General features: G+C 47.7%; 1 protein-coding gene across 1 annotated transcript in view; it reads left to right on the top strand.

Annotated features, from left to right (window-relative positions):
• Positions 1-26,959, top strand: part of LOC147728080 (all-trans-retinol dehydrogenase [NAD(+)] ADH4-like) — a 211,866-nt gene that overhangs the window by 115,106 nt on the left and 69,801 nt on the right. Inside the window, exon 4 of the mRNA XM_086961963.1 lies at positions 5,167-5,254. Within this exon, the coding sequence (XP_086818089.1) occupies positions 5,167-5,254 (88 nt within the window). The remainder of the gene's footprint in view (positions 1-5,166; positions 5,255-26,959) is intronic.

Here is a 26,959-nt window from a genome sequence, read left to right as displayed (position 1 = left end):
GAAGGTGACGTGGTTGCTGGCAGAGAAGATGGGGTTGAGCGTGTGTCCGGTGGAGCTGTTTCAGTTCGAGGTTGGTGAGGTTGTCAAGCAGGGTGGTGGAGTTGCTGTCGTTGGTGTTCTCAAGGTGGAAGTTCAGGTCACCGAGGAGGATGTAGTTCGTGGACGCAAGGGCATGCATGCTGACAAAGTCAGCGATGGACTTGCTGAATTGTGGACAGGGGGTCAGTAGATGATGGTTCCTCTGAGGGTGGTGTTGGGGTCGATGTGGATCTGGAAGTGCAGGTGTTCGACGGTGCTGAGGGTGTCGTCGGCGCTGGTTGAGATTCTGAGGGTGTTTATGTGGATGATGGCAATTCCTCCTTCTGCTCCGTTAGTGCGGTCCCTGCGGGTGATCTTGTAGCCATCAGGAATGGCTATGGCGATGTCGGGTGCCGAGGAGGCGTTCATCCAGGTTTCCATCAGGAAGGTGATGTCCGGGGAGGAAGAGTTGAGTAGGTCCCAGAAATCAATGGTGTGCTTGCGGGCGGAGCGAGCGTTCAGTAGTATGCACCGGAGGTTGTTGCGGCCTACCCCAGTGGGCGTGGTGGGACTGGGAGGCTGATGAAGCTGCAGTTCTGGCACAATAAGGGTCTTTGGGTGAGCTTTGGGGTGGCCTGCAAGCAGATGTATGATCGGCTGGTGTCGAGTGCCTGGAGAGTGCTATCATCATAGTGGCGGCGGGCGTCATGGGGTTCACGGGGGCCAGGGGGTCTGGCACTGGGTGCGGTCAAGGCGCTGATGGGCACAGACGGCCTTGCCTTAGGAGCGCCAGTGGCGCGCCCGCTGCACACGGCCACACAGCAGCTGCCATAAGAAGGGGAGGGAGTAGCAGCTGGGGGGCAGGAGCGATTGGGCATGCGAGGGGGGTGGGGCCACAGGGGATGCAGCGGCAGGAGAGGAGAAGGCTGAAACACTAGGGAGGGCTGAGGAAAAAAATGGACAGAGAACGAAATACAGGGGCAGTAGAAAACAGACTACAGCGCAATTACAATACAATTAGAATTACAAATACAGTCCAATTGCAGCTAAGAAATATAAAAAAGGAAATAAAGAAATACAAACAAAGAGACAGAGCGAGCAGACAGATACTTACAGCTCACCACTGGCCACCAGGGATGAGGCGCAGGCAAGAGACTGCGGGTGGAGGAGGGCCTCGAATTTACAGCAGCAGAGAGTTCCAGGTTCAGGGACACGGGCACAGCAGGTGGAGCTGCGCGGTGTGGGGAGCGACCTGCCTGGAACAGGGTCAAGGGTCGCTCTCCTCACCGCCCAGCGGCCGCCATAAGAAGGGGAGGTGGGAGGGAGGAGCAGCTGGGAGGCAGGAGCGATTGGGCTAGCGAGGGGGCGGTCCGCAGGGGACGCAGAGGCGGGAGAGGAGAAGACTGAACCACTAGGGAGGGCTGAAGGGGAAAAATGGACAGAGAACGAAATACAGGGGCAGTAGAAAACAGACTACAGCGCAAATACAATACAATTAGAATTACAAATACAGTACATCACAGCTAAGAAATACAAAAAAGGAAATAAAGAAATACAAACAAAGGGACAGAGCGAGCAGACAGATACTTACAGCTCACCACTGGGCCACCAGGGATAAGGCGCAGGCAAGAGCCTGCGGGTGGAGGAGGGCCTGGAACTCGCAGCAGCAGCAGCGAGATCCAGGTGCAGGGACACGGGAGCATCAGGTGGAGCTGTGCGGTGTGGGGAGTGACCTGCCTGGAACAGAGTCAAGGGTCACTCTCCTCACCGCGCAGCGGCCGCCATAAGAAGGGGAGATGGGAGGGAGGAGCAGCTGGGAGGTGGGAGCGATTGGGCTAGCGAGTGGGGAGGGCCGCAGGGGACGCAGCGGCGGGAGAGGAGAAGACTGAACCACTAGGGAGGGCTGAAGGGGAAAGATGGACAGAGAACGAAATACAGAGGCAGTAGAAAACAGACTACAGCACAAATACAATACAATTACAATTTCAAATACAGTACAATTACAGATAAGAAATACAAAAAAAGACATAAAGAAATACAAACAAAGGGACAGAGCGAGCAGACAAATACTTACAGCTCACCACTAGGCCACCTGGGATGAGGCGCAGGCAGGAGCCTGCGAGTGGAGGAGGGCCTTGAACTCGCAGCAGCAGCAGCGAGTTCCAGGTTCAGGGACACAGGCGCAGCAGATGGAGCTGTGCGGTGTGGGGAGCGACCTGCCTGGCACACGGTCAAGGGTCGCCCTACTCACCGCGCATCAGCCGCCATAAGAAGGGAAGATGGGAGGGAGGAGCAGCTGGGAGGCGGGAGCGATTGGGCTAACGAGGGGGGACGGGCCGCAGGGGACGCAGCGGCAGGAGAGGAGAAGACTGAACCACTAGGGAGGGCTGCAGGGAAAAAATGGACAGAGAACGAAATACAGGGGCAGTAGAAAACAGACTACAGCACAAATACAATACAATTACAAATACAGTACAATTACAGCTAAAAAATACAAAGAAGGAAATAAAGAAATACAAACAAAGGGACAGAGCGAGCAGACAGATACTTACAGCTCACCACTGGGCCACCAGGGATGAGGCGCAGGCGGGAGCCTGCGGGTGGGGGAGGGCCTTGAACTCGCAGCAGCAGCGAGATCCAAGTGCAGGGACATGGGCGCAGCTGGTGGAGCTGTGCGGCATGTGGAGCGACCTGCCTGGAACAGGGTCAAGGGTCGCTTCCAGCCAATTCCAAATCAGTATTTGTTGCATGAAAAGGAGCAGACATGATTAATTTGTTACATTTTATATGTATTCGACTCTGTAATGACGATTGTAATAACAAATTAGATTCTCCTGACTCAATCACTAGATTCATCACATAATTGATGAGAATTTTTCATTTTTACTTTATAATATGATCATACCTTGGAAACCAATGCAATTGATTAGAAAACTTGATTCGAACAGCAACTAAGGTTTGGATTACGATCTTGTTAGGAAAGCCCTCCAGACGACTCGGTTCCGGAGAGCTTTCCGAACGAGTCGCGCTCGGGGATTCCTAGTGACCATTTCCAATGCCTCTGTAAACTGACGGACTCGGTTCGCTCGGACTCCCATTGAACTCTATGGGAGCCTGTGTTTTCAAATGCTTACACAGGCTCACATTGCAAAAAGGGGTCGGTGGGGAAAAGTGTGCACCCTGTGGAGGGCCCTCTATGGTGCCCGCCACACTGTGTGTGCATGGAAAGGGGGACCCATGGATACCCCTACGGGACCGTTTTGGAGGGCCCCGGGTGAAGGGGGGCCTGCTACAGCGGATTAATGATGGTACAACGCGTACCGTTACAACACGTACCTTTATGACGCAGGTTTAACAACGCAAGTCGTTACAACGACTTGCGTTGGGGGGCGCTGGATAGTGAATAGTTTAATTTACTATTCCAACTCCAGTCCCCGTGGATAGTAGGGAAGGTGTTGGATAGTAAATTAAACTATCCCCTATCCTAGAGCGCCCTCCAGCGAAAGTCGTTGTAACGACTTTCGTTGTAAATCCTGCGTCAACGGTACCGCGTTGTAACAGTTCCGTTGTAAAGGATGTTTCCCGCTACAGCTCCCCGAAGTGTGTTCCCACAGCCGTCTTGTCTCAGCAGAACAGAGTCGAAACTGCTGTCAGAAGAGGCCATCGTACTGGCTCATTCAGAAGCCGGCCCCATTGCGCAGCACGATTCGGCTCCGAACGACTCAGACTGACAGGATCGGGTTCAGAACCTATTCGGCCGACTCCATCTTCGCATCGTACTTGGTCGTTTGGAACGGGGGACGATTCGGTTGGAAATATAGGCTCCGAATCAGATTTGCTTCTTCCAAATCCAGTTTGGAGCCGTTCCTAACGAGATCGTAATCGGCCCTTAAACAGGAAGAGGAAATAGGATCAGCCCTTGCTACAGTGAAGCCTGTATATAATAGAAATGCATATGGCTCTCTCTTAATTTGTTAGTTATTCCAGAGAGTGTTTCAAGTACTTAAAGATTGCAGATAACTGGAGAGGGATATATGAAAAATTCAAATAATGCAGCGCCTTTCCATAGTCCAGTTCTATAGAGTGGGAACAAGCCAGCTCCTGCGGAACCCACATAGGCGTGCAGAATATTAACAAGTGAGTAACAGTTTTGATTTTGTTCTCAAAGAAAAAGTACAAGTCAGTGTTTATTTTGGGTACCTCTCCAAGATCTAGTAGTGTTGGTAAAATGTGACGTTTCCTAACAGAATTTGCAAAAAGAGTGGCTTTTACATCTTGTGTTTTATGTCCAACCCATCGGACAAATGATTCAATTGCCCAATCATTTTTAAAAAGATTGGGTAACTTTTATTTTGTGGCAGTCGTGGCTCCTGAGGGAGTGCTGCAGGGCGGTGGGGCGGGGCAGGGTGGGGGGTTAGTAAACTCCGGCATATGGCCGAACCGAGTTAAGTACATAAATAAATAAATAAAACGAATTACATTGCGCGTGCTGCAACCCAATCGGGAGGTGCAGCACGTGCAATGAAATGTGTTTTATTTATTTATTTATGTACTTAACTCTGTTCAGCCGTATGTCGGAATTTACTACACCTCACCCTGCCCCTCCCCCACTCCGTCACCGCGCAGCACTCCCTCGAGGAGCCGCAACTGTTTTGTGATCAAGGGATTGCAACAGATAGCCCCTAAACGACTAAAGATCTGGTTTCTCAGGACATGGCTTAACGTACTGCTCAAAGATGAGCAGCCTGACCAGAGGCTATGAATAGCTATAGGAAACAATACTGTACATACAAAACAAAGCCATGGAAGTCTTATGCCTAAGCCTGGTTCAGAGCGAAAAACTTACAAAATCAACAATATTACAAAATCACTGTGCATGACAAAGATGCACAGAAAATTATTCAGCCGAATTTAGCAGAACCAATAACTGTCTCATCGAGCATATGCACTTTCAGAGAAACATGAAAGAAGTTTAAAGAAAGAAAAGAGCATATAGACGAAGGTAGAGAATTCCAGAACTTGGAGCAACAAAGGTACAAGATTTGAAACCAGAGGGACACACACATTGGTGCAGCATGAACCATTCAAATGCTAAACAATATAAACCTATTTCTAATGTAATCAACAAACCCAAATTTTCCTTTCCAGGTGACAAAGTGATCCCTGTCTACATCCCCGAGTGTGGCAAGTGCAAATTCTGCTTGTGCCCGAAGACCAACCTGTGTGAAAAGATCAGGTAGGACAAAGTATTTCGCTCATTGCTAATAGAGTGTGGCCTGACTTCATAATCCTCCTTATTTTTAGCATCAAGGGCTACACCTCAAAAACCAGAGACCCGATGCATTAACACTATCATTTTGATCACAGTGCTGATGCTATGTTTTGGATAAGAATGTATTACGAAAAAGAGAAGGAAAGAAAGGATAGAAAAAAAGAGAGTAGAGTAGGAAAAGGAGCCAAAAGATAGTATTATAGTTGTGTTTCGTATCCCTATAAAAGAAACACAATTTAATACATGGGTTAGGCTAGTGCTTAATTTGAGGTAGTGCTTTCCAGTGCTCTGTACCGTTTGTCAACACTGGCACTTATAGGAGTCTGCCACAGTTGCTCATTCATAAAATATACATTAAAATCACTTATACTTGCTGCCCAAACCATTCTTAAAGCTCTGGGGCAAGGAATAATCTGAATTGTAACACTGGTAAGAGTATGAAGGTCAGTAGTAGTGTTGGTTCTCTCATTGGCAGCGCTGGCAGGGGCAATGGGTGGTGTAAGCTGCAGTGGCCTCCTGACGAGGGCCCTGGCACTTATTGTTTTACAAATTACGCACTGTGTTAGGCATAGCGGGTTGACCAACCCATTAGGGGTTCATGTGGATGAGCTTTGTAAACTGATAAGTGTGTAAAACATGTCCATTGGACGTTCAGGCTAAAAGAATGGCGTAGGGGCGTGGCCAAGATGGCGGAGTGAACGGACGTGTTCCTCCCGAGCTCCCGCGTCCGTCTAGGCCCTGAGCCCTGATTTTTCGCTTTTCTCCCCCCCAATCGGCCCGGAGGACCGGGTGCGGTCGGGAGAGCCTCAGATCACGGCTGAGTAGAGCTCCGGTTCCCCCGCCAGCTGCGGCGTCGAGAGCGGTGAGCCCGGCCGTTGGAACCCTGAGCGGCGGTGGTGGAGCAGGGCCGGCTGGTGGTCCAGCTGACGGTGGCACAGACCCTGGTAGCCGCGGAGGAAGATCGGAAGAGGCGAGGCGAGGCCGCCCGCCGACAGCCCAGCGGTGCCGACAGCCTCAGATCGAGGTGACTGGCCGGACCTCGGACAATGCGGTGAGCCCCGGACCCGCCCCCGAGACTACCCGAGGCCGCGGGTGCGGCCTGGCCGGAAGAGGACGCAGGCCCGGAGCACTGGCGACACGGCACTGGTGCAGTAGCGGGAGTCGGCGGAGGGTCCTGAGGGGTACGGAAGCGCATCGGCACCCCACCAGCACAGGGAGCCTGGACTCGGGACTCGGGGTTTCCCTGACCAGCTCCTCGGCGGCGAGGGGGACTCAGTCCCGCCCCGGAGACTACTCGAGGCCGCGGCTGCGGCCTAGCTGAAGAAAGCCAGAGACCGGCACCGGAGGAGTGGCGAGTCCCGCCGGGAGAATCCCCCGCAATAAGGAGTGAAGCGGTGCTGGCCTGGGATATCGAGGCCCGACTGTGGCGGAGCCGGGCCCTGGGCGCGGTACCACCCCCCCCCCGATTCGGCAGACGAGGTGAGGAGCGTCTCGGGGGTGGCTGAGGAGGGGCTGTGCGCCCGGGGGTATTGCGGATTGACCCCAGGGGGAGCCTGATTCTGCGGGGCGCACCACCGGGGAGGAACTGGCATCGTGATACATGGCCAGATAGGGGACGCTGCCCTGGAGAGCGGAGACTGAGCTAGGAAGGGCTCCCCTTGAGTGGACAGTCAACAAGGTGGGAGATCATTGGCGCCCTGCAGACCGCATCTGGGGGCCGGAGTGGTGCAGGCTGGAGAGTCGGGGACGGACTGCTTGGAGCTGGGCTTTAGACAAGTCCTTCCCCCCCCCCCTGCGACATCGGCAGAGGAGTATGAAGGTGAGGAGCCCCCAGAGGAATAGCACATTACCCTGGGTAAAGCACAGCTTGTGACGTATTGCACCGGGGTGGATTGGAAGACGCAGCAGCGCCTGGCAACTTGTGCACAGCCGAGAGAGAGAAGCGGCCTGGGAGCAGGGACTGCGTGGAGTTGAGCCTCCCTTGGGTGCACAGACTTTGGAGGTGAAGGGGGGTCCTCCGAGTGGGGTAGCGCACGTTCAGACTGTGGAGAGCTGGTCCTGTGCAGCTGAGACCTTGCGGAGCCTGCGGCAGGGGAGAACAGCCTGCTCTGGGGAGTGGAAACGCTCGAGGAGCAGGGTGAAGCAGCGGCGGCTACTGGCATAGTGGTGCTCTTACATTGTGGTCAGGATGGGCAGTCTGTAGGCCCGGGCCTTGCTACTACACACATCTGGAGCAATCTGAACTCAAACGGCGGGGGCCGAATCACGCCTGACCCGTAACCTGTTGGGGCCTTTCGAGGGCTCGGCCTTGTGTCACAGCAACCACCGGGAGCAGGGCAACGTAGCGAAAGCTCCTGAGGACACACATCAGAGGTGCTGGCCTAGTCCGGTGGCAAGTTAGTGGAGGCCGGCTGCAGATAACACACGAGCCGCGGAGCCACAGGGACGATGGCCGGGCAGAAGGGAGGCAGAGGAAATAACCGCACGCTCACGGAAATGCTCAATAAACCAACAGGTAAAGGAGACAAGACCTCAACACCAGTGGGAGGCGCAAGCGGATCGCATGGGGGGAGCAGCGGAGAGCCCCCGGTCACCAGATCCTTTTTGGAGTCACTTTTCGGGACACTGAGGGAAGACTTTCAAGAGTTAAAACAGGAAGTGGCCGGTGAAGTGCGGGAACTGCGCAGAGAGGTGGATGGCCTCGGGGAGAGGGTAGCCACGGTTGAGAGCTCCACGCAAAGACAGGACGAGGAGATTACGCACCTACAACAGGAGGTACTCCGCCTCAGAGACCAACACATAGATCTTCAACTGCATAATGAAGATTTGGAAAACAGATCAAGACGAAACAACATTAGGGTCCGGGGAGTGCCGTCCGCAGAAGAGAACTCCAGCATAGTGGGTTATCTGCAGGAACTGTTCCGTACCATCCTTGGCGAACCCGCAGATTTCCCTATTAAGATTGATAGGGCTCACAGGGTAGGCCCGCAACGGCGGGCAACAGGGCCCCCCCCGGATGTATTGGCTTTCCTTCCCGACTTTCCGCTGAAGGAGCGGATTATGTACGAAGCAAGGAAGAAGCAGACGATAACGTTTAGGGGCCACCAAGTAGCGCTATATCAAGACCTGGCCGCGACCACGCTTCAGAAGCGCAGAGCGTTTAAGATTGCAACAGACTTCCTGAGGCAACACGACACGCCCTACTCATGGGGGCACCCTTTTCGCCTCATATTCCGATGGAATGGAGAATCGCACCAACTACGGTCCCTTCAGGACGTATGTGAAGTTCTGGGGATCACAGCAGAGGAGGAGGAATCATCCACGCCACGGAGGAGGAACTCATCGAATGGAGGCTGGCGGAGGGTCCCGAGACGTAGGACACCGAGTGCCTCACAGAGACCGAGTTCGCCCACGATCAGAGCTGGGATGGCGGAGGCAATTCGGACAGTGACCGAGACTTCAGTGGTTGAGGACGAAGTGGCGCTAACCGCATAGTATGGCTCCGAGGGGAGATTGACATTGCATTACTGATGGAGCTGGCTTTGGGGAGGGGTGGGCGCGGGAGGGCGAGGGGGGAGTGCTTGTGGCAAGTCGCCCACGAAGGTAATACACCACAGACTTGTCCGGTAAGGGCAGGACTGGGACTATCCGGACCAAAGACCAAGGGAGGTTGAGAGAGATGGGTGGGAAGGGTCCGTTTGGGGTTCAAGTTGGGGCAAGGGGAGGGGGAGTGAGGGAATTGGGGTGTTGGGGGTTGAGGGCCTTGGGATCCGGGAGGGGGGAGTTCGGGGAAGCTCTGTCCGGTGCTTCTGTTATGCTCACTCAGCTTAGCCAGAACTCACAGACCGATCCGGGGGTTGGCTTGGTGCTTGCTGCTCTTGGCCAACAGCAGCTGCAAGGTAACATTAATCTGGTATGGCAGGATTGAAAATAGTGACCTTGAATGTGAAAGGACTAAACAATCCCACAAAACGTAGAGCAATTCTCTCCCTGTTAGAGGGTTCACAAGCAGACATCGGTCTGCTCCAAGAAACGCACCTGCTGGCTGGTGACTGCCATAGGTTGCGGTCCCGCTCTTTCCCCACACAGTTCTTTTCCTCCAATACCACTAAAACTGCAGGAGTAGCTATCTTAGTATCTAAATCTTTTAAAGGTGAAGTGCTACACAAACTCGCAGAGCAGAAAGGGAGACTGCTGGCATACAGATTTAAGTTGGGTCCTCTGCAGTTCACGGTAGGGTCGGTTTATTGCCCAAACGAGCGTCAGGACCATTTCCTCCATGCTACACTGATCGATATCACTGCATCTCCTGACAGGCATCTCATTCTGGGGGGGGACCTGAACCTGGTGTTTTATTCCTCACTGGACAGATCTGCGCAGCGTTATCCACAGACCGGGGAACTGTCGAACACTCTGAAAACACGATTAGCTGAATTTGATATGCACGATCTTTGGAGAGGGTTCCACCCCACTGATAGGGACTACTCTTATTACTCGCACGCACATAAAACATATGCTAGACTGGACTACTTACTGGTCTCTGGCCCGGTTCGGGACATGGCCACTGCCTCCGAAGTAGGGGTCATCTCCCTTTCAGATCACGCACCGGTCTCGGGGACCTTCCTACCACCGTCGACCCCGGCTCAGCGTGGTGTCTGGCGTCTTAGAGACACTCTTTTACACAAGAAAGTTGTGGTGCAACGTATCACCGAGGCAGTGACAGAATTTCAACTACATAACTCTAACTCCGACACTACATTAGCGACTCAATGGGGAGCGCTTAAGGCGGTTCTACGGGGAGAATTCATAGCAATATCTGCGGCCGAAAATAAAGAGAGGAAAGTTAAACGGGAGGAACTCACACAAAAAGTCAGGGAATTGGAGCAGGTGCATCGGCGAACGGGGGCTCCTAGAATTTGGAAACAACTGAAGGCGGCGAGGAAACTCCTGTCGGCTCTGGACCTAGACAGAGCTGAATACGCGGCTCTCCGTCTGAAACACGTGTATTATACGGGAGGGGATCGTTGTGGCCGGTTACTAGCGGCTAAGCTCAGGATCGCACACCAATGCCGCCGAGTTAAAGAACTCGCGGTGACAGGAGACCGCACGGTTACAGAAGACGTCGAAATAGCCGAGGCCTTTCGACAGTTCTACTCTGAGCTCTATGCGGAGGACGGTACGACGTCTGGTAACCCTGATGGATATCTGGACTCAGTGACTCTCCCATCCCTAGCTCAGGTACAAACTGATTACCTGGACCGTGAGATTAGGATAGAAGAGGTTATTGCAGCGATCGCTCGACTGAAACTCGGGAAAGCCCCGGGACCAGATGGGTATACCACCCTTTTCTACAGAACATTTTGCACTACGTTAGCTCCTATATTGACCAAGCTGTTTAACTCCTTTGACTGCCCCGGAGCCATCCCGCTGGATCTCCTGCAAGCCACAGTGTCAGTAATACCCAAACCAGGGAAGGACAGGGCTCAGTGCGGCTCGTACAGGCCGATTTCCCTCCTAAACGTCGATCTTAAACTCTACACGGGGATCCTGGCTGCGAGATTGGCGCAGTATCTTCCCGGGCTGATAGAACCGGACCAGTCCGGCTTTGTACCCGGCAGGCAAACGGTGGATAATACAAAGAGGTTAGTGCATATACTGGAAAAAGCATCGCGGGTCCCAGGAGAAAGGATGCTCCTTTCGGTCGACGCCGAAAAAGCGTTTGACCGGGTGCACTGGCCGTATCTAGAGCAGGTGATGACACGAATGGGCATAGGGGAGAAATTCAGATGCATGGTCTTTAATTGTTACAAGTTCCCGTCGGCAACGGTGCGCGTCAATGGCTGTGGTTCGAAGCGCTTCTATATTGAATGCGGCACGAGACAGGGATGCCCACTGTCCCCTCTCCTCTTCGCTCTCTATATGGAGCCCTTTGCCCAGAGAGTGAGACAGAATCCAGATGCGATTGGGGTGCGGATGGGAGGTTACACCCACACGGTCAGCCTCTATGCGGACGATGTCATTTTTACACTTGAGGACCCGCAGCGGGCTTTGCCCGCGTGTATGGAAGAGCTCGACGCTTTCGCAGGAGCGGCTGGGTTTAAGATGAACATGGGGAAATCCACGGCACTGGACGTCTCCCTGACACCTGGGACGAGACGAGATTTGCAGAGGCGTTTCCCGCTAAGGTGGTCGCGAGACCACGTGCCTTACTTAGGTATCCTGCTGGCCCCCACGCTGCCGGCGACGGTAGCGGCTAATTACGAGTCGCTTAGCAAGAAAGTGAAAGAGGAATTGGGGAGGTGGAACAAGGGGACGATATCGTGGCTAGGCAGGATAGCGGCACTGAAGATGACGGTACTACCACAGATCCTGTATCTCTTCCGAGCACTTCCGCTGCAGCCCCCTAAAGGCTGGATACGGATGATGCAGACTGCACTGTCCCAATTCGTCTGGCAGGGCCGTAAACCCCGAATGAAGAGAGCATTGACGACTCTAGCACCGGAAGCAGGAGGACTGGGAGTCCCTGACCTTCACAAATATTTCCAGGCATCGCAGCTGAGATACCTGGTGGAATGGAGCAAATGGGAGTCAGACAAGCATTGGCTATTCCAGGACCAAGCGGTGGCGGGCCGGCCCTTGCAGGAAATACCATTCCTGCGCAGACAACATAGACCCCCGAATCTTTACGCCTCCTATATTACGAGGGTGCCGCTGAGGGTGTGGGATGCCACTAATGACCACTTCAATCTCACCTCGTTCCCCTCTCCATTCACACCTATTGTGGACAACCCAGACTTCACACCGGGGACAGAACCGGGAGCCTTTACGCACTGGCGAGTGAAGGGATGCAGGGCACTTTTTCATGTGTACGGCAGGGACGGGATCCTTCCCTTTGAGGACCTTAAAGAGAACTACCAGTTGGCCGAGGCAGATAGGATGAGATACTGGCAGGTCAGACATTGGGCACTACAACCACAGGTGCGGGAGGCTGCGGACAGGAACCTGCTCCCTTATGAGAGATGGATGGCGACGCGCACATCGGATGCAAAACTCATATCTGATCTATATAAAACGCTGCAGCCACCACCCACACACATCTATAATCCTGGTAGGGAGAGATGGAACAGGGAGCTGGGGAGGACGCTTAGCCACAAGGAATGGGAGCAAATCTCATACCGTGCGCGACATTCTGCATATCATGTGGGGCTCACTGAAACCTTCACCAAGGTGTCAACGTACTGGTACCATACTCCCGAGCGCTTGCACGAAATGAATAGGCTCATAGACACTGCATGTTGGCGCAACTGTGGGCACATTGGGACACTGACGCACATTTTATGGGACTGCCCGCTGATACAGGGCTACTGGAGGGAGGTGATCGATGAGATAGACAAATGTTTTGAAATAGAGTTACCCCGCTTCCCGGCCTATACCCTGCTGGGCCTTCCTAATGCCTTAATGTACCCGTTGAAATCCCGGAGAGGGAGACACATTGCCATCGCTTTGGGTTCAGCTGTGCAGAACATTCTAATACATTGGCGCACTTTAACCGTTCCCTCAATTACGGGGTGGTTGCATAGGCTGTGGCACATACTGGGTATGGAGAAAATCTCGCTTACCCTGGCTGGGGAGGTCGACCAATTCACAGAGCTGTGGCTACCATTCCATACCTTACTAGCTACTGAATTCAGGGAGCTTACGTGCCCCAGATACCTGAGGCTCCTGAGGCTTACACCGCCGATCACTTGAACGACCAGTAGGGAGAGGGGGGGAACACTGTAGGCATGAAGGGAAGAAAGCAGGATGGGGATTGTGAGTATCTGAGATTTTCCTTACGCAACACCGGACAGAGGATGAGGGGGCGGGTGGGGGGGTGGGCACGGGTGGCTGTTGGGGTGGTTTGTTACACTAAATGGGAAGTACAGAGGGGTGGTTACCTGCTTAATGATCGTCCTTCGGACTCAATGCTCGAGAAAGCCACCCAAGGCGGTTCTCACCTAGTGGGAACTGTTGAACTTTGCAGGTGGCGGCGAACTCTGGAGAAAACATCGAATTATTAAGCCAAGGCCTGCCTATTATTGCCCGGTTTCTTTCTTGTTTTTTACTGCTGTACCACTGTACTTAATAAAATACTTTAAACCTAAAAGAATGGCGTAGGCATCACATATTGACCACATTTTAATTCTCTATCTCCACTTGGAGGATTCTCCCTGTCGAGGTCTGGCGATGTATGGTTGCACTCCAAATAGTTATTCTCCATTATCCAAATGTTCCCTGTTAATGTGGGAAGTAAATGTTGATGCCGCTGTGGTGCTTAAGGTAATGGTGACAAGTACTCCCTCTGTACTTATGTTAGTGCTGTTCTCACCCTATCAATGCAGCACTAAATGGTACAATTAGAGCAGTGGCCACTTTTTTGGCTTTTGATGATGGAAGGAAAACAAAAGAATTCAATAAAGTTTGCTAACCAAAAAGAAAAAAAAACATTGATGCAGGGAGAAGTGCTTTAAATGGACAGGCACTGTCAGGTACTGAGTATCTGCACTTTAGTGTGAAAGGTATAGCACCTGGTATAGTACCTGCTCTTCTCAATAGGAAGCAGGTATCCTGATGATGAGTACCTGTACTTCTATTTTTCAATTTCAAGCACTATCCAGGAGGAATATTCACCTGGAATATCAAAGCGCGTATTACTGGATGTCCAATGGCCAACAACTATGTGCTGGTAAAATGTTTCATGTCTGATACCCTTATGTATTCTCTTTTTGTTGCAGTTTAAGATGTTTCAAGCACTTCTAAAACTTAGTTTGTGAAGAAGATTTTTGTTAAGCGTTAGTTGCTTGCTTTATGACTATCTACATATTTGATTTTTGGTTATTCTTAGTCATTATAACTCTTAGAGATGCGTTAGTTTACCTGCGGCAGCCTGCAACACCCTTGAGCCAAAATGGATGAACCGTATTTATAATATGGCACACCATGGCGCAAGGTGACAGATGTGTCAGAAATTCTGACGCATCTGTTGGCTCAAAAGTCACGCATTGCTGGAGTTGTGTCACAAGCACGACGCAACTCTAGCAATGCATGGGGAGGCTCATACTCATTGTACTGCGTCCCTCCTTATGCCTGCTTCAAGTAGGTGTGAGGTTTTGACGCAGTGGCATCGTAGAAGTGGCGCAGTGAAATCTTGTGGATTTCACTGTGTCACTTCTATGAGGCTTTCCTGCATGGGAACACCCACCCTGCATACATTATACCTGATGCAGCTATAATGTGACGCAGGGCTTTACAACATGACTTATCTCCCTAGATGCGCCACGTTCTAAATTGGCCGCAATGTTTACGCCGCAACGGCAGCGCAAAAGTGTTGCAAGGGACTTGTAAATCTGCCCCTTGAATTTTTGTAACAAGTAATATATTTGTGTGGTGGGGTGGCAGAAGATTTGTGTAGATTTGGAATCTGTCTACGGTCCCTTTTGGTCTTTGAAATGCCAAGGCTATCGCTGCTGGTGAAGCTCAGTGTTTGTTTAAGGGTTTAACATTAGCTGGGTTTATCTACTAAAGCTCGTAAGACCTCATGGGCTGAGTTCAAAGTTGTAACAAATGTTCTGGGCGGGTTGCGAGCTTCTGTTCAATGTAATTCAAACTGAAATTCAAGTTCACGTGTCTCGCCCACATGATTAACTCTTCGTAGTTCTGCCACCATTAGCTAAGGAGTATTTAAGTCTTCCGTTGTCAGACCTGTACACACTTGTCAGACGTTTTATCACTATTTTGACATGTAAACATGTTTAATCTACATATCTTTAGCACAACAAGGACAAAGTATTAGTATAGCATCTAGCAGTCTTTATAAACTCAAGAACTATATAGGGATAAGTGGCTTTTTGTTTACAAAAGTTCTCATTGCTACATTGTGTATCAGAAAGGAATGAAGGGTCATTTGCCATGACGTCTTCAGTGTTGTAATTCCAAAAAGTAGTAGCTTTTAATGCCTAGGCGATATAGCCCACTTCCTGCTTGAAATCCCAAAAGTGAAAAAGTTTCAAACTCTGGCCCAGGCCTGATCGGAACTAAGGGGCCAATTATGATGGTGGTGATCCCACCGCCAACAGGCTGTCGGTGGCGGGGTCACCGCTATTGTGAGGCCATTTCCCGCCCGCCATATTAAAATAGCAGGTGGGTCCGTGACGGTCTGAAACTCTGACTCCCACGCATCGGACGGGCACCTTGAGCCCGCCAGTGCTGCAAAAGCCTCCCAATCCCTAGAATGGCAGCGGTGCCTACCAGGCACCGCCATAGGGATTACGATGGTCCATCCCTGCCCGCCTTTCCATGGCACTACACCCTCCATGGAAAGGCTGGCTGGATTAGACATTGGGGGCCCCTTTAGCCTGGGTCCTTTTATTGGGGGTGGGGGGCACCCATGGTGCACCACCACATTTCCATGCACCATGTGGCAGGCACAGCATGGTGTCTGCCACGTAGTGCAGGGATATGTGAAATGTGCTGTTTTTACATTGCTGCGGGTGCTACTGTCAGAAGCACCCGCAGCAATGTAAAATATGGGAAGTGCGACCAACGTAGTGACGGTCGTATTGTAATCAGCCCTGTGGGACTGCTGCCTTATAGATGGATGGCCCCACTCCCCAATATGATGGAGGATGGATTGAAGTACGTCCGCCATCGCATTCAACTCCTTAGATTTTGGAACCATTTACTGGATTAAATCAGACTCAGCCTAAACCTGCTCTCCTTGAATAACAAATTCCGTTGTCCCCCATCAGATTGTCAACTACAAACTCACAGCTTATAATGTTTCATGAAAGTGTTGTGTACAGCCCACCTGCGAGGTATTTCTAGCTTGATTAATTCTAGCCCTGACCATGGTGGAGAACGAACTACTTTCATATACGGAGGACTACATAAATCAACTCATACAAAACCCTTCTAATAATTTTCTTTCATCCACTACCCCTAACATAGACTTCACGCTCAATGACAAGGTCTCACGCTTAGAACGCTTAGAGAAAAACTGATACACACTCGCCTTCATGGTCATTTGTTAACCAAATATTTACAGGAGAACATCATATCTGTAGGCCTACAGATTAAGATCGAACCAGCTATTTTTGAGGATGTCCCCAAGTTTAAGGAGGGTTTCGGTTTTGTGGCTAACAACTGCTCCCAGCACTGGATGGTGCTGGGAGTAGAAACTGCAGCAGAACAGGTACAGGTCTTAACCAGGGAGATTGCTGCACTCAGAGCTGAAATTGCAGGTGATAGCACCCTAACAAACGCCAAAGACTTTCTCAACAGTCTGGACGCCACATTGAAGGACTTTGAATTGACGACTCAAACTAAGAAACTTGAAAAGTTGGCACGTGACGTACAACTCTTTGATAAAAAGAACGTCTACTCCTACCTACACACTGACTATTACAAGCAGGATAACCAAGGCAGTTTCACAAATTGGAGCAGGGGAGGCTACAGAGGGCGACGTAATTTCACCACTTTCTCGGAATCCTCATATAGCTCGGGAAGTGACTCCGAACTACCAGGTCCCAGTTCAGCCTACAATTACCAGTACCAGGATTTTGGATATCCACTGCAACAGTCTTTTTTAGACCAAGGCCAATGGAGACCCCGAGGGGCCGCAGCAGCAACTGGGCCAGAGGACGTCCACGGGGCCAGCAACCAAACAATACGAACTGGGACGGGGGAAGGGGCCGGGCCCAGAAGCAAGTCACCTTTCGACCAGAGAATCACGGAGAGATATCCACCAGACGGAAAGTATACCGATGGTAACCAATCCAGCAACAATGACCCCAACTAATCCGGTGGTTAATATTTCAAAATACAACCTGCAGGAAGATGAGATCAAAGTTCTCAGCAGGGGCCTTTCCTATGTCCCCACTGCACCATCAAACAAATTTGCCTTGAAGACAGAACTGTACAGTTTCTTCAGTAAAATCCACTTACGATACTATTTCAAGAACTCCACAACCCAACAGAGAACATCCGTGACAGGATTAAAAGTACCCTCTACATTCTTTCCACCAATTTATGCGATGACCAGCAAAATTTTAGCATACGAGAATGTGGTCTCACGTGATGTGGATAAACCTTTGAATGAACACAAGTACACCAAATTCAACCTCAGCAGAGTAGAAAAGGCTGCCCTCAACGCCTTTAAAGACAACAAGGAAGTGGTGATAAAAACGGCGGTCAAGGGAGGGGCCATCGTGGTACAGGAAGTTGTTAAATACGAGGAATAAATCTACAGACAAATGACGGATGGGGTCTGTTTCCAAAAACTTCTGACGGATCCCTCTAAGACCCTAGCGCTGGAGATCCTACAGGTTACCCAAAGAGGTCACGACCAAGGCTTCCTTTCAGATCAGGAATTTCGATTTCTCAATCAGAGCCATCCAAGACTCCCCACGATCTACACTCTTCCGAAGGTGCATAAGAACATGGCTAATCCCCATTGTATCGGGGTGCGGGTCGATGCTTGAACCCTTGTGCAAATATATTGACTACTTCCTCAAAGCAATTGCCGAGAACACCCAGGCTTATCTACGGGACACAACACAAGCAATTAATTTGGTGGATCAGCGGCCTTTTGATCCCACACGACAACTATTAGTCACATGCGACATTGTGTCGCCCTACACCAGTCTATTGCAACTAGATGCCCTGGAGGTCATTGAGAGAGCTCTCAACCAGAGAACAGCACCTGTACCGGTCCCATCGGACTTTATCATTGATCTTTTAAAATTCGCCATGATGAAAAACTTTTTTATTTTTCAGAATTAATTTTTTTCTCCAAACAAAGGGAGTGGCGATGGGGGCGAACTTCGCCCCAGAGCTGGCAATTATTTTCATGGATGACTTTGAGAGGAGGTTCATCTTCAGTGATCAGAATCCATATAGTGACAACATGGACCTATGGATTCGGTATATAGACAATGTTCTTTTTATCTGGAGTGGAAACACAACTAACCTGACATGCTTTCATACCTGGCTGAATGAAAGGAGCCCTGATATCCAGTTCACCCTACAATCGAGCCATGAACAAATTGATTTCCTGGATATCACGATCTTTACAGAGAATAACCTGCTCCACACAACCCTATACAGGAAACCTGCTGAACAGAACTCTCTCCTGCAATATGATAGTCACCATCCCAGGGGAGTAAGAGACAATTTACCGCTTGGGCAGTTCCTGCACATCCGCAGGAACTGCTTAAAGAAGGAAGGAGGCTGTAGTGTGAGCCTGGTGTTACCAGTCACATAACCAGTGGCATTGAGCATAGAGTTGTGCATTGGAGAGGCAAGATGGTGGTCGGGCCGTCGACCGAAGAGCAGCACAACGCCAGAGCTCCGCTTCCACTAGTAAGTAAGCTTGTTCAAAGCCGGGAAAACGCCGAGCCACGGAAAACCATGAAAACGATGGTAATCAGTATTTAAAACGAGATTGAGCAATGGGATTATCGAAATAAAGAAAAAGGTGAAACTCGGATAAATAGAGAAGTGCTATCTGTGCCCAGCGCCGAACGGACCGAAATTGATTGAAACCCGTAGTCATATTGGGTAAATTAGCAAAGCGCACAGGGGAATAAAGAGAAATGCTCGGAGCAGGCTATGAAACGCCAAAACAAAAGAAACGCTTACCCGAGACATCTGATCTGACGGAAGGGCTGCAGGTACTGCTTGGCTGGATCGTCTGTGAGATTGTGGGAGGAACTACACGCCGGTGCTCCCAATTGACACGCCTAAACCAGAGTTGGATTCAGCAAACTTTCAGCGACCCCTGCGTTCAGGAGTGTGAATCAGAGTCTAAGTTGGGGTGTGAATCAGAGGCAAAGTCCGTATTCTCTGCCTTTCACGAGTTACTACAGGATCAAAGGAATTATATTACAGAAGACCTATATTTAGCACTGGGACGGGCAGTGTGTAGGCTGATACTATCGCCTCCTAATCCATCGGTGGCAACTGGGAGCTGCAGTACCAGGATAGTAACAACTGGTAACATGCCTTCTAAAGCCGCTTCCACAGCAGCAGCCCGCTCGAGATTAGCGAAGGCCGCCAGAGCTCTGCGTGAGGCTGAATTAGAAGAATTACAGCAAACTCAGGATATTTCACAGAAAACAGCAGGTTCTGTATCTGGAGGTAATACAACTGTAAAACCTAGAAATAAAAAACAGCCCAATGCTTCTGCCGAGACCACACCACGACAAGAGGTGTTAGCAACCAAACGCAAAATTAATAAAGATAACATGCCAACAATGGCTACACCAGGAAACTCTGTGATGGATTTATTGCTGCGAAAGCAAGGTGCTCCAGTAAACGCCTCTCCCAACTCTCAACACTCCAATATGTCACCAATGCTTGATTTGGATCTGGAAGACGTCAATAAGGCTGTGGAAACACCAAAATCTGCGCAACCAGCTATGACCGCTAAAGCTGTGAGTACACAAGTAATTGGAGAGCCGATTGAGATAGCGCATGAGATTAATAACACTGTTGGTTCACCTTCTAATACTTCTGATACTTTACTCTTTAATGCTGGTGTTGGTCATATAGCTATGGAAAAGCATAACATGTCATTCTCTGGGGCAGGAGAGAACATCATGGGGGTAGCCGAGACTGTGGTAGGACAAACTGTTCTGATTTCCGCAGCAAATACGCCTGAAATTCCTAACAAGGAGATTAATGACAATGGGGCTGGAGATGAGCGAATTAGAATAGAAACACCACTACCTATCCCAGCTATTATAGCTTGTGGCCAAATAGCTACGGATCCATCACTTCAGCCACCTCAGTCACTAGACACCGAAATTAATGAGCTTCATGTACACAATGAAGACGAACAATCAACATCAAATACTGACCCGAAAAACTCTAACTATCCAGCTTTAATGGAAGGTGAAAAAGAGACAAATATATTCTACTCATTCTCAGACGAGACAGGAGTAGAGGTTGAGTCAGAATCTAGATCATTTGATAATGAAGATGAAAAATATAGTGAAGAATCCGAAGATGAAAATGATGAATCTCTGCTTTTTTCAAACGCCTCTAACAATTCGGATGAAGGGAGTCTCGAGGAGGGTATACAGCTCAATACAATCAGATCTAAGACCAAAACAGTATCCAGGCTGAGCCATCGAGGGCCGGCTGAGCATCCTACTACCTCTCGAACCAACATACAATCTACTCAAGCTGCTGAAGGGATAGAAACAGATGATGACATTGTCAATAACCAAGAGATCCCCCTAAATGCGGTTGAAACTATACTACAGGCTATTGCTGCTCACAGAGAACAGACAGCTATTGACAGTAAACGTTCCAGGGCAGCTATACGCAAAGTTCAAGGGGTAGTTAAAAAACTGACCAAGACATGCAATCAAATTGGAGAAAGAGTCACCGAAATAGAAGCAAGGGTACTCTCAGCAGAAAGCGAAGTGACAGCAAATTCAGGGAAAATCAAGCTGCAAGATGCAGAATTAATTGACATTAAATGGAAGCTGGAGGATTTTGAGAATCGGCAGCGTAAGAACAATCTACGCATACTGGGGGTCCCCGAAAAAATGGAGGGTGCAAATATACGCTCCTTTGTTGTGGAACTATTTAGCAAAGCAATGCCGGAATTAACAACCTGGGATTGGGACGTAGAAGTTCAGCGAGCTCATCGAATGCCTTTTAACCTACCGCCCAAACCAGGATTGTATCCTCGCGCTATATTAGTGTACTTTGGTAATTTTATGCTAAGACAAACAGTAGCAGAAAAAGCAAGACCTGATCACAAACTAACCTTTAATGAAATTACTTTTTTTACGAGACCTGATTTTTGTCATGCTACTTTCGAGAGACGCTGGCGCTTACGATCATTAATCAAACCCTTTCAAGAGAAAGGAGCCCAAGCATTTTTGAATAACCCAGCTAAACTTAAGGTTGTGTGGGGTGGCATAACCAAATTTTTTGTTTCTGAGATCAAAGTTAAAGACTATCTAGAGACTCTGCATTAATAATTTGAATTGAATAGTATAGAATATGAATTGAAAACTTGATGTCTAACCTATGCTTGAGGATACGGCAAAAAATATTAGAATAATTCTTATACCTAAATACTGTTTTACGATTTATAGGCTTTTTTTCTAAGAAGGTATAGGTATGCTTAGGAATGTTGGGAAACGTATAGTAATATGTTTTTGTGTTTTTTGTTTTCCCTGGCATAGTTAGGGTTTCTAAAAAAAAATTCTCTACATCAAGTCATCATGTAACTGTTTGTTTAATCCTCACCTGGTTGAAGCGGAAGCTCAGGTGTTACACTGCATCCATCACTAGTCAGACTCTGGCAGAGTCTGATGGCCTACACCTTGGAGGGTGGAAAAGGGTGGGGGGGTAGGAGGGGTTGCTAGGGGTGGCTGGGGGGGGCTTGGGGGGGGCACTCAAATCAAAAATGAAAATGAACCAGATCTGAAGACAGAACAATATGATACATTTATTTTACTCGAATGTATTAAAAAAGTTTTTCGTATATAATGATTAATCATATTAACAAGACACCAATAGTTAACCAAAAGAATCCTTCAGTCAAATTTACATGATAAATAATGGGTAAGTTGGCTATACAAACATGGAATGTAGGAGGGCTATTGAACAGTGAGAAACAACGCTGGTTTGCAGAAATAATTGGCCTGAACCCGGTAGATATACTTTGTCTCCAAGAGACACATGTGCCTTGGGCTCGGAGATCATTATTGAAAATAAGAGGTTATAATCTGTTAGCTGCATCGACGCAGTCATCAAATATAAGAGGAGTTGCAATTTTAGCTAAATCACACCTAGGTGGACCGATACGTCACCTCTCTGACTCTCATGGTAGATGGGCAATTGTAAAGCTTGCTATAGGCATCACGATATGCACCATCTATGGCTCTAACCAAGATGACCCTACAACCTTTACATTTCTTGAATCAGAACTCACCACTTGGCAGGGCCCTCTAATTATGTGTGGGGATTTTAATATCTCACTTAATCCTATGCTTAATAACATTAATGTCACTCAACAGACCTATACAGGTCGGAAACCTAAAACATATAAAGCAATTAGGAGACTGGTGAATAGCTTGGGATTAATTGATATATGGGAGGAAAAAAATTGAAATACCCAGAATACTGGATATGCATACTTCTCGCATCCACACCAAAAGCATGTTCGTATAGATTATGTATTCACAACTAGAGATTTAGTGACACGATCCTTTATTAATAAATACCCCAAAATTATATCAGACCATAATGCTCTGGCCTTTACAATGGAAATAGAAATGTCAACTAATAAAATTAGACAATGGACTTTTGATCGCAAATTGCTCTCTAATAAGGATTATATTAACTATATTAGTAATTGGACAGACGAATTTTTTAACATTAATCGCTTTAGTGCCGCAAGGAATGTGGTATGGGACTGCTATAAATCGGCACTTAGGGGGGGAACTATACGTTTTCAAGCTAGGGCTAAAAAACTAAATACAATGAACTATAGCTTGAAACTTGCGGCCCTAGCAAAGGCAGAAGAAAATCACACCTTGATCATTTCACAAAGGTTGGATGCAAAACAATCTATGTATGAATTATCTTTGCTAAAAGCCGAGCTGAACGCAAGCCTTAGTGAAGCAGCGGCCCAAACTTATAAAGCATACAGGAAAGATGTCTACGAGAGTGGGGAGAGAGTTGGTAGGCAACTGGCTTTGCGCACTCGACAGAAGAATGTATCTAGTTATATTAATCAGATAACTGATAGTGGTAGAACTTATACTGACACTCCTGATATCATATATCAATTTCAACAGTATTATCAAAAACTCTATACTGAGGAAACTAAATCCACTGATAAAGAAATATTCTGTCTCCTCGATAATCTTCTGCACAACCATGAAGCATCAAAAATCTTAGACCATACTATTTGAGATGATTTAGAGAACGAAATTACCCTACATGAAGTGGAAAATGCTCTGTTATCACTTTCATCGGGTAAAGCAGCTGGAAAATACCAATAGACCTATATAAGATACTTAGCCATCAAATATCTCCGCTGCTTCTCGATCTCTTTTTGGGAATACAATGGAATGGAGTATCACCACATTCTTGGAAAGAAACAAATATAATTGTCTTCCCTAAGAAAGGTAAACCCCCTGAGCAATTAACTTCATATCGCCCTATTTCCCTGATAAATTCGGACTCTAAATTATATGCCAAAGTGATGGCCACAAGACTCAGCAGGGTTATTGAACAACTGGTCTCCCCTTGGCAGCATGGCTTCGTACCTGGTAAGGGAACCACTGATCATACATGTAGGGCTATTGCCCTCTTCGATGCCATGTCTGTCACTGGGGGTAGAATGTCAATGATCCTGCTGGACGCCGAAAAGGCTTTCGATCGTGTCTCGTGGAGCTTCCTTTGGGCAGTTATGGCACATAACAATTTCGGCCCCAAATTTATTAAAGCCATTAAATCCATGTATATATCTCCCAGAGCCAAACTTCAGATGTTAGGAACTGAGTCTGGCTATATTAACATCACAAGGGGCACCAGACAAGGGTGCCTATGCTCACCCCTATTATTTGCATTATATATAAATCCATTAATATTAAAAATTCTTGAGAGCCAATCTATTAACCCAATTATTTGTAATCAGTATGCGACTAAAGTTCTGGCATATGCCGATGATATCGCGGTTATTACATCTGACCCGACTGAGGCTATGGAGGAAATAGTGTCCCTCACTTTCGAATATGGTATCCACTCAGGGTATTCTCTGAACCAGGGGAAGACAATTGTATTATGTATCCATAACATTAATTATATAGATCAGAGAAGAGCTGATAGAGCTACCTACTTGGGAGTTACTATTAGCCCTGATATTAAGCTAATAAATGCTCTTAACTAAAACCCTCTTATTGATAAAATCAAAAAAGATTTGGATTGGGTTAATGGTTTACACTTATCAATCATTGGAAGAGGCAACTTTCTTAAAATGAATGTACTGCCTAGGTGCTTATATCTGTTCCGTGCAATTCCTTTGGCAGTAGAATCCAAAACTTTAAAAACCCTTGATTCTCTAATGAGTAAATTTTTATGGCAACAAGGAAAGATCAGGAGATCCCATAAGCTATTATCATTACCGAGAGATAGAGGTGGGCTTGCCATTCCTAATACAAGTCTATATCATTGGGCAGCACTCTTTAAACTAATGTCACCTATGTTTAACTATAGCCCTGAGATAGCTATTGTGGACCTCAATATAACACCATTAATTTATGATTTGGTTCTCGGAAGAAATGTAAATGGGCTATTTTTGCAACAAACAGAAGCCAAACATATTAGGAAGCTATGTAAATTTGAAATCGTAAATAGTGCTTGGAAGGTTTGGTCTAGGATTGCTAAACACATGAAAATTACGAAATTTATTAGATACACTTCACTATGGCAACCAACGACCACTCATGATTTCTCCCATGATGTTATAGCTAGGAAATGGCAAAGACTTGGAATCTGCAGAATAAAGGATTTTCTTTTAAATAATTTTGAAACTAAGTATATATATTTAAAGAATAAATATCATTTATCTAATGGTGATTATATTAAATATGTACAAATGTATGCTTATCTCAAAGCCAAAGGAACAGCCATAAGTCTAACAAGAGTGGATATTATAGAAGCTGTTAATAGACCAAATATAAATATAGGATTACTGTATGATATGTTACTAACTTACATCCAAGATGATTTGGAGAAAACTGAAGCAAACTGGGTAAGAAAAATTAGTAATCCTAATGTTGATATTTATAAAGTGTTGGAACTAAGTGATTCTTTGTTTATGGCTAGTAATCTTAAAGCTCAGACGTATAAAACTGTATTTAACCTCTACTATACTCCTGCTAATCTATTTAATTGGGGTAAAAGGGAAAATGATCTATGTCCTAGATGCTCGCAGGGCCCAGCGACACTAATACATATGTTTAGTAATTGTCCAAAGCTTGATCATATTAAAATAGCGATTAGTGAATTTTGGCTGGTGATATTTGGGTGTAAACTCTCAGAATCCGATACTTTGTTTATGTTTGGTTACGACTCCTCGCTAGTACTCTCAAAACAAGAGGAAAAATTGCTATTTATTGGAACGGCTGTCCTTAGAATTATTTTGTCATCTCGTTGGAAAGAACTTGAACCCCCTACCTTCCACATGTGGTTAGCCCGATTCTTAGCAGTTTTTAGCTATGAGACAGCTATTTATGCTACAAGGGGAATTAGAGCAAAGAAACGTGGTGGCTCAATGTGGCGCCCAATAACAAATTGGAAAACAGGTGTCATAACTGTGATCTAAGACAATGTATTTGATATATACGTATTTTTGGTATGTATATAATGACTTACAATTTCATGTCGCTTCTTTTCATAGCCATAGCTACTCAGGATTGATGTATCAACTGTATTTGTATTATTTGTAAATAAGTTATGGTACTTCATCTTCTTTTTCTGTTTATACTGTCTGTTGGATTCTGGTTCAATAAAAAAACAAAAACAAAAGAAAAGGAACTGCTCAAAGAAGCAAGACTACATGACAGAGTCCCAAGACCTCACAGATTGCCTTCCTGAACAGGGATACCCAGTTAGGCTGATTAAGCGAGCGCGCAAACGAGCATGGTATAACCCACGTGACAGCCTCCTACAACCAAGGGACAGAAGGGATTCAAGCCTGGAATGGATGATTTGTGTGACAATGTTTTCGACAAGAAGTAACGCTATCAAGAAGATTATTAACAAGTATTGGGGCCTGAAAGCAGATGACATCAAGCAGAGTTCCCTTCCATTACATTCCTACAGAAGAGGGAAGTACATTAGGGACTTGGTTGTTCACTCCTTTCTTGAATCAGCTAAGCCACCAACTGTACTATCTATGTGGAACCTTCCCCCTATCCTGGGGCACTACAGATGCAGATCTTGTATAGCCTGTAATACTACAATACAATTCAAAGAATTCGTACACAATGATCCAACATTTGTCCTGAAATCCTACACAAACTGCAACACTACAAATGCCATGTTCGAGGCATATGAGCTGCAGATCGTACACTATGCATTAGATCGCCACCTGATGTTGGGCTCGGATGATTGCAGGTTGTTGTCTTCTTGGAATAAGTCTTTGTAGTCACGAGTAAGGTGACTCCGCCCTTGGACAATACTGCGCATGGGCATCGGCTCCATCCTTAGATTGTTTTTTCGCCATGATGGGAAATGATAGAGGTAGTAGAAGTAAAGAAAGAAGGATGTCCATGCATGTGCATCTAAGTAAGATGAAAAACTGGAACGGATACATGTCCCGGGGAGACGGGAGGGCGTGTTCGAATCTCCAGCTCTACATGCCAAGAACAGATGCATACTGGTAAGTAGCATTTTCCTTACGTGATTAGCTGTCCATGTAACCTTGTGTATGCAGGGCAGACACAACAGAGTCAAAACCAGAATAATGCAACACTGCTGTCGGATATGCTGTGAGGTACCTGGCGCACCCTTGGTGGAGCACTGCAAAAGACTTGGTCACACCCCTAAAAGTCTGAAATCGATTGCTCTAGAAAAAGTTTCACTTGGTCCAAGTGG

This window comes from Lissotriton vulgaris, chromosome 3_1 (genome assembly GCF_964263255.1).
Source record: "Lissotriton vulgaris chromosome 3_1, aLisVul1.2, whole genome shotgun sequence".
NCBI classification, from domain to species: Eukaryota; Metazoa; Chordata; class Amphibia; order Caudata; family Salamandridae; genus Lissotriton; species Lissotriton vulgaris.
The sequence above is the reverse complement of the archived record's forward strand: the minus strand, read 5'-3'. Positions and strand labels throughout refer to the sequence as shown.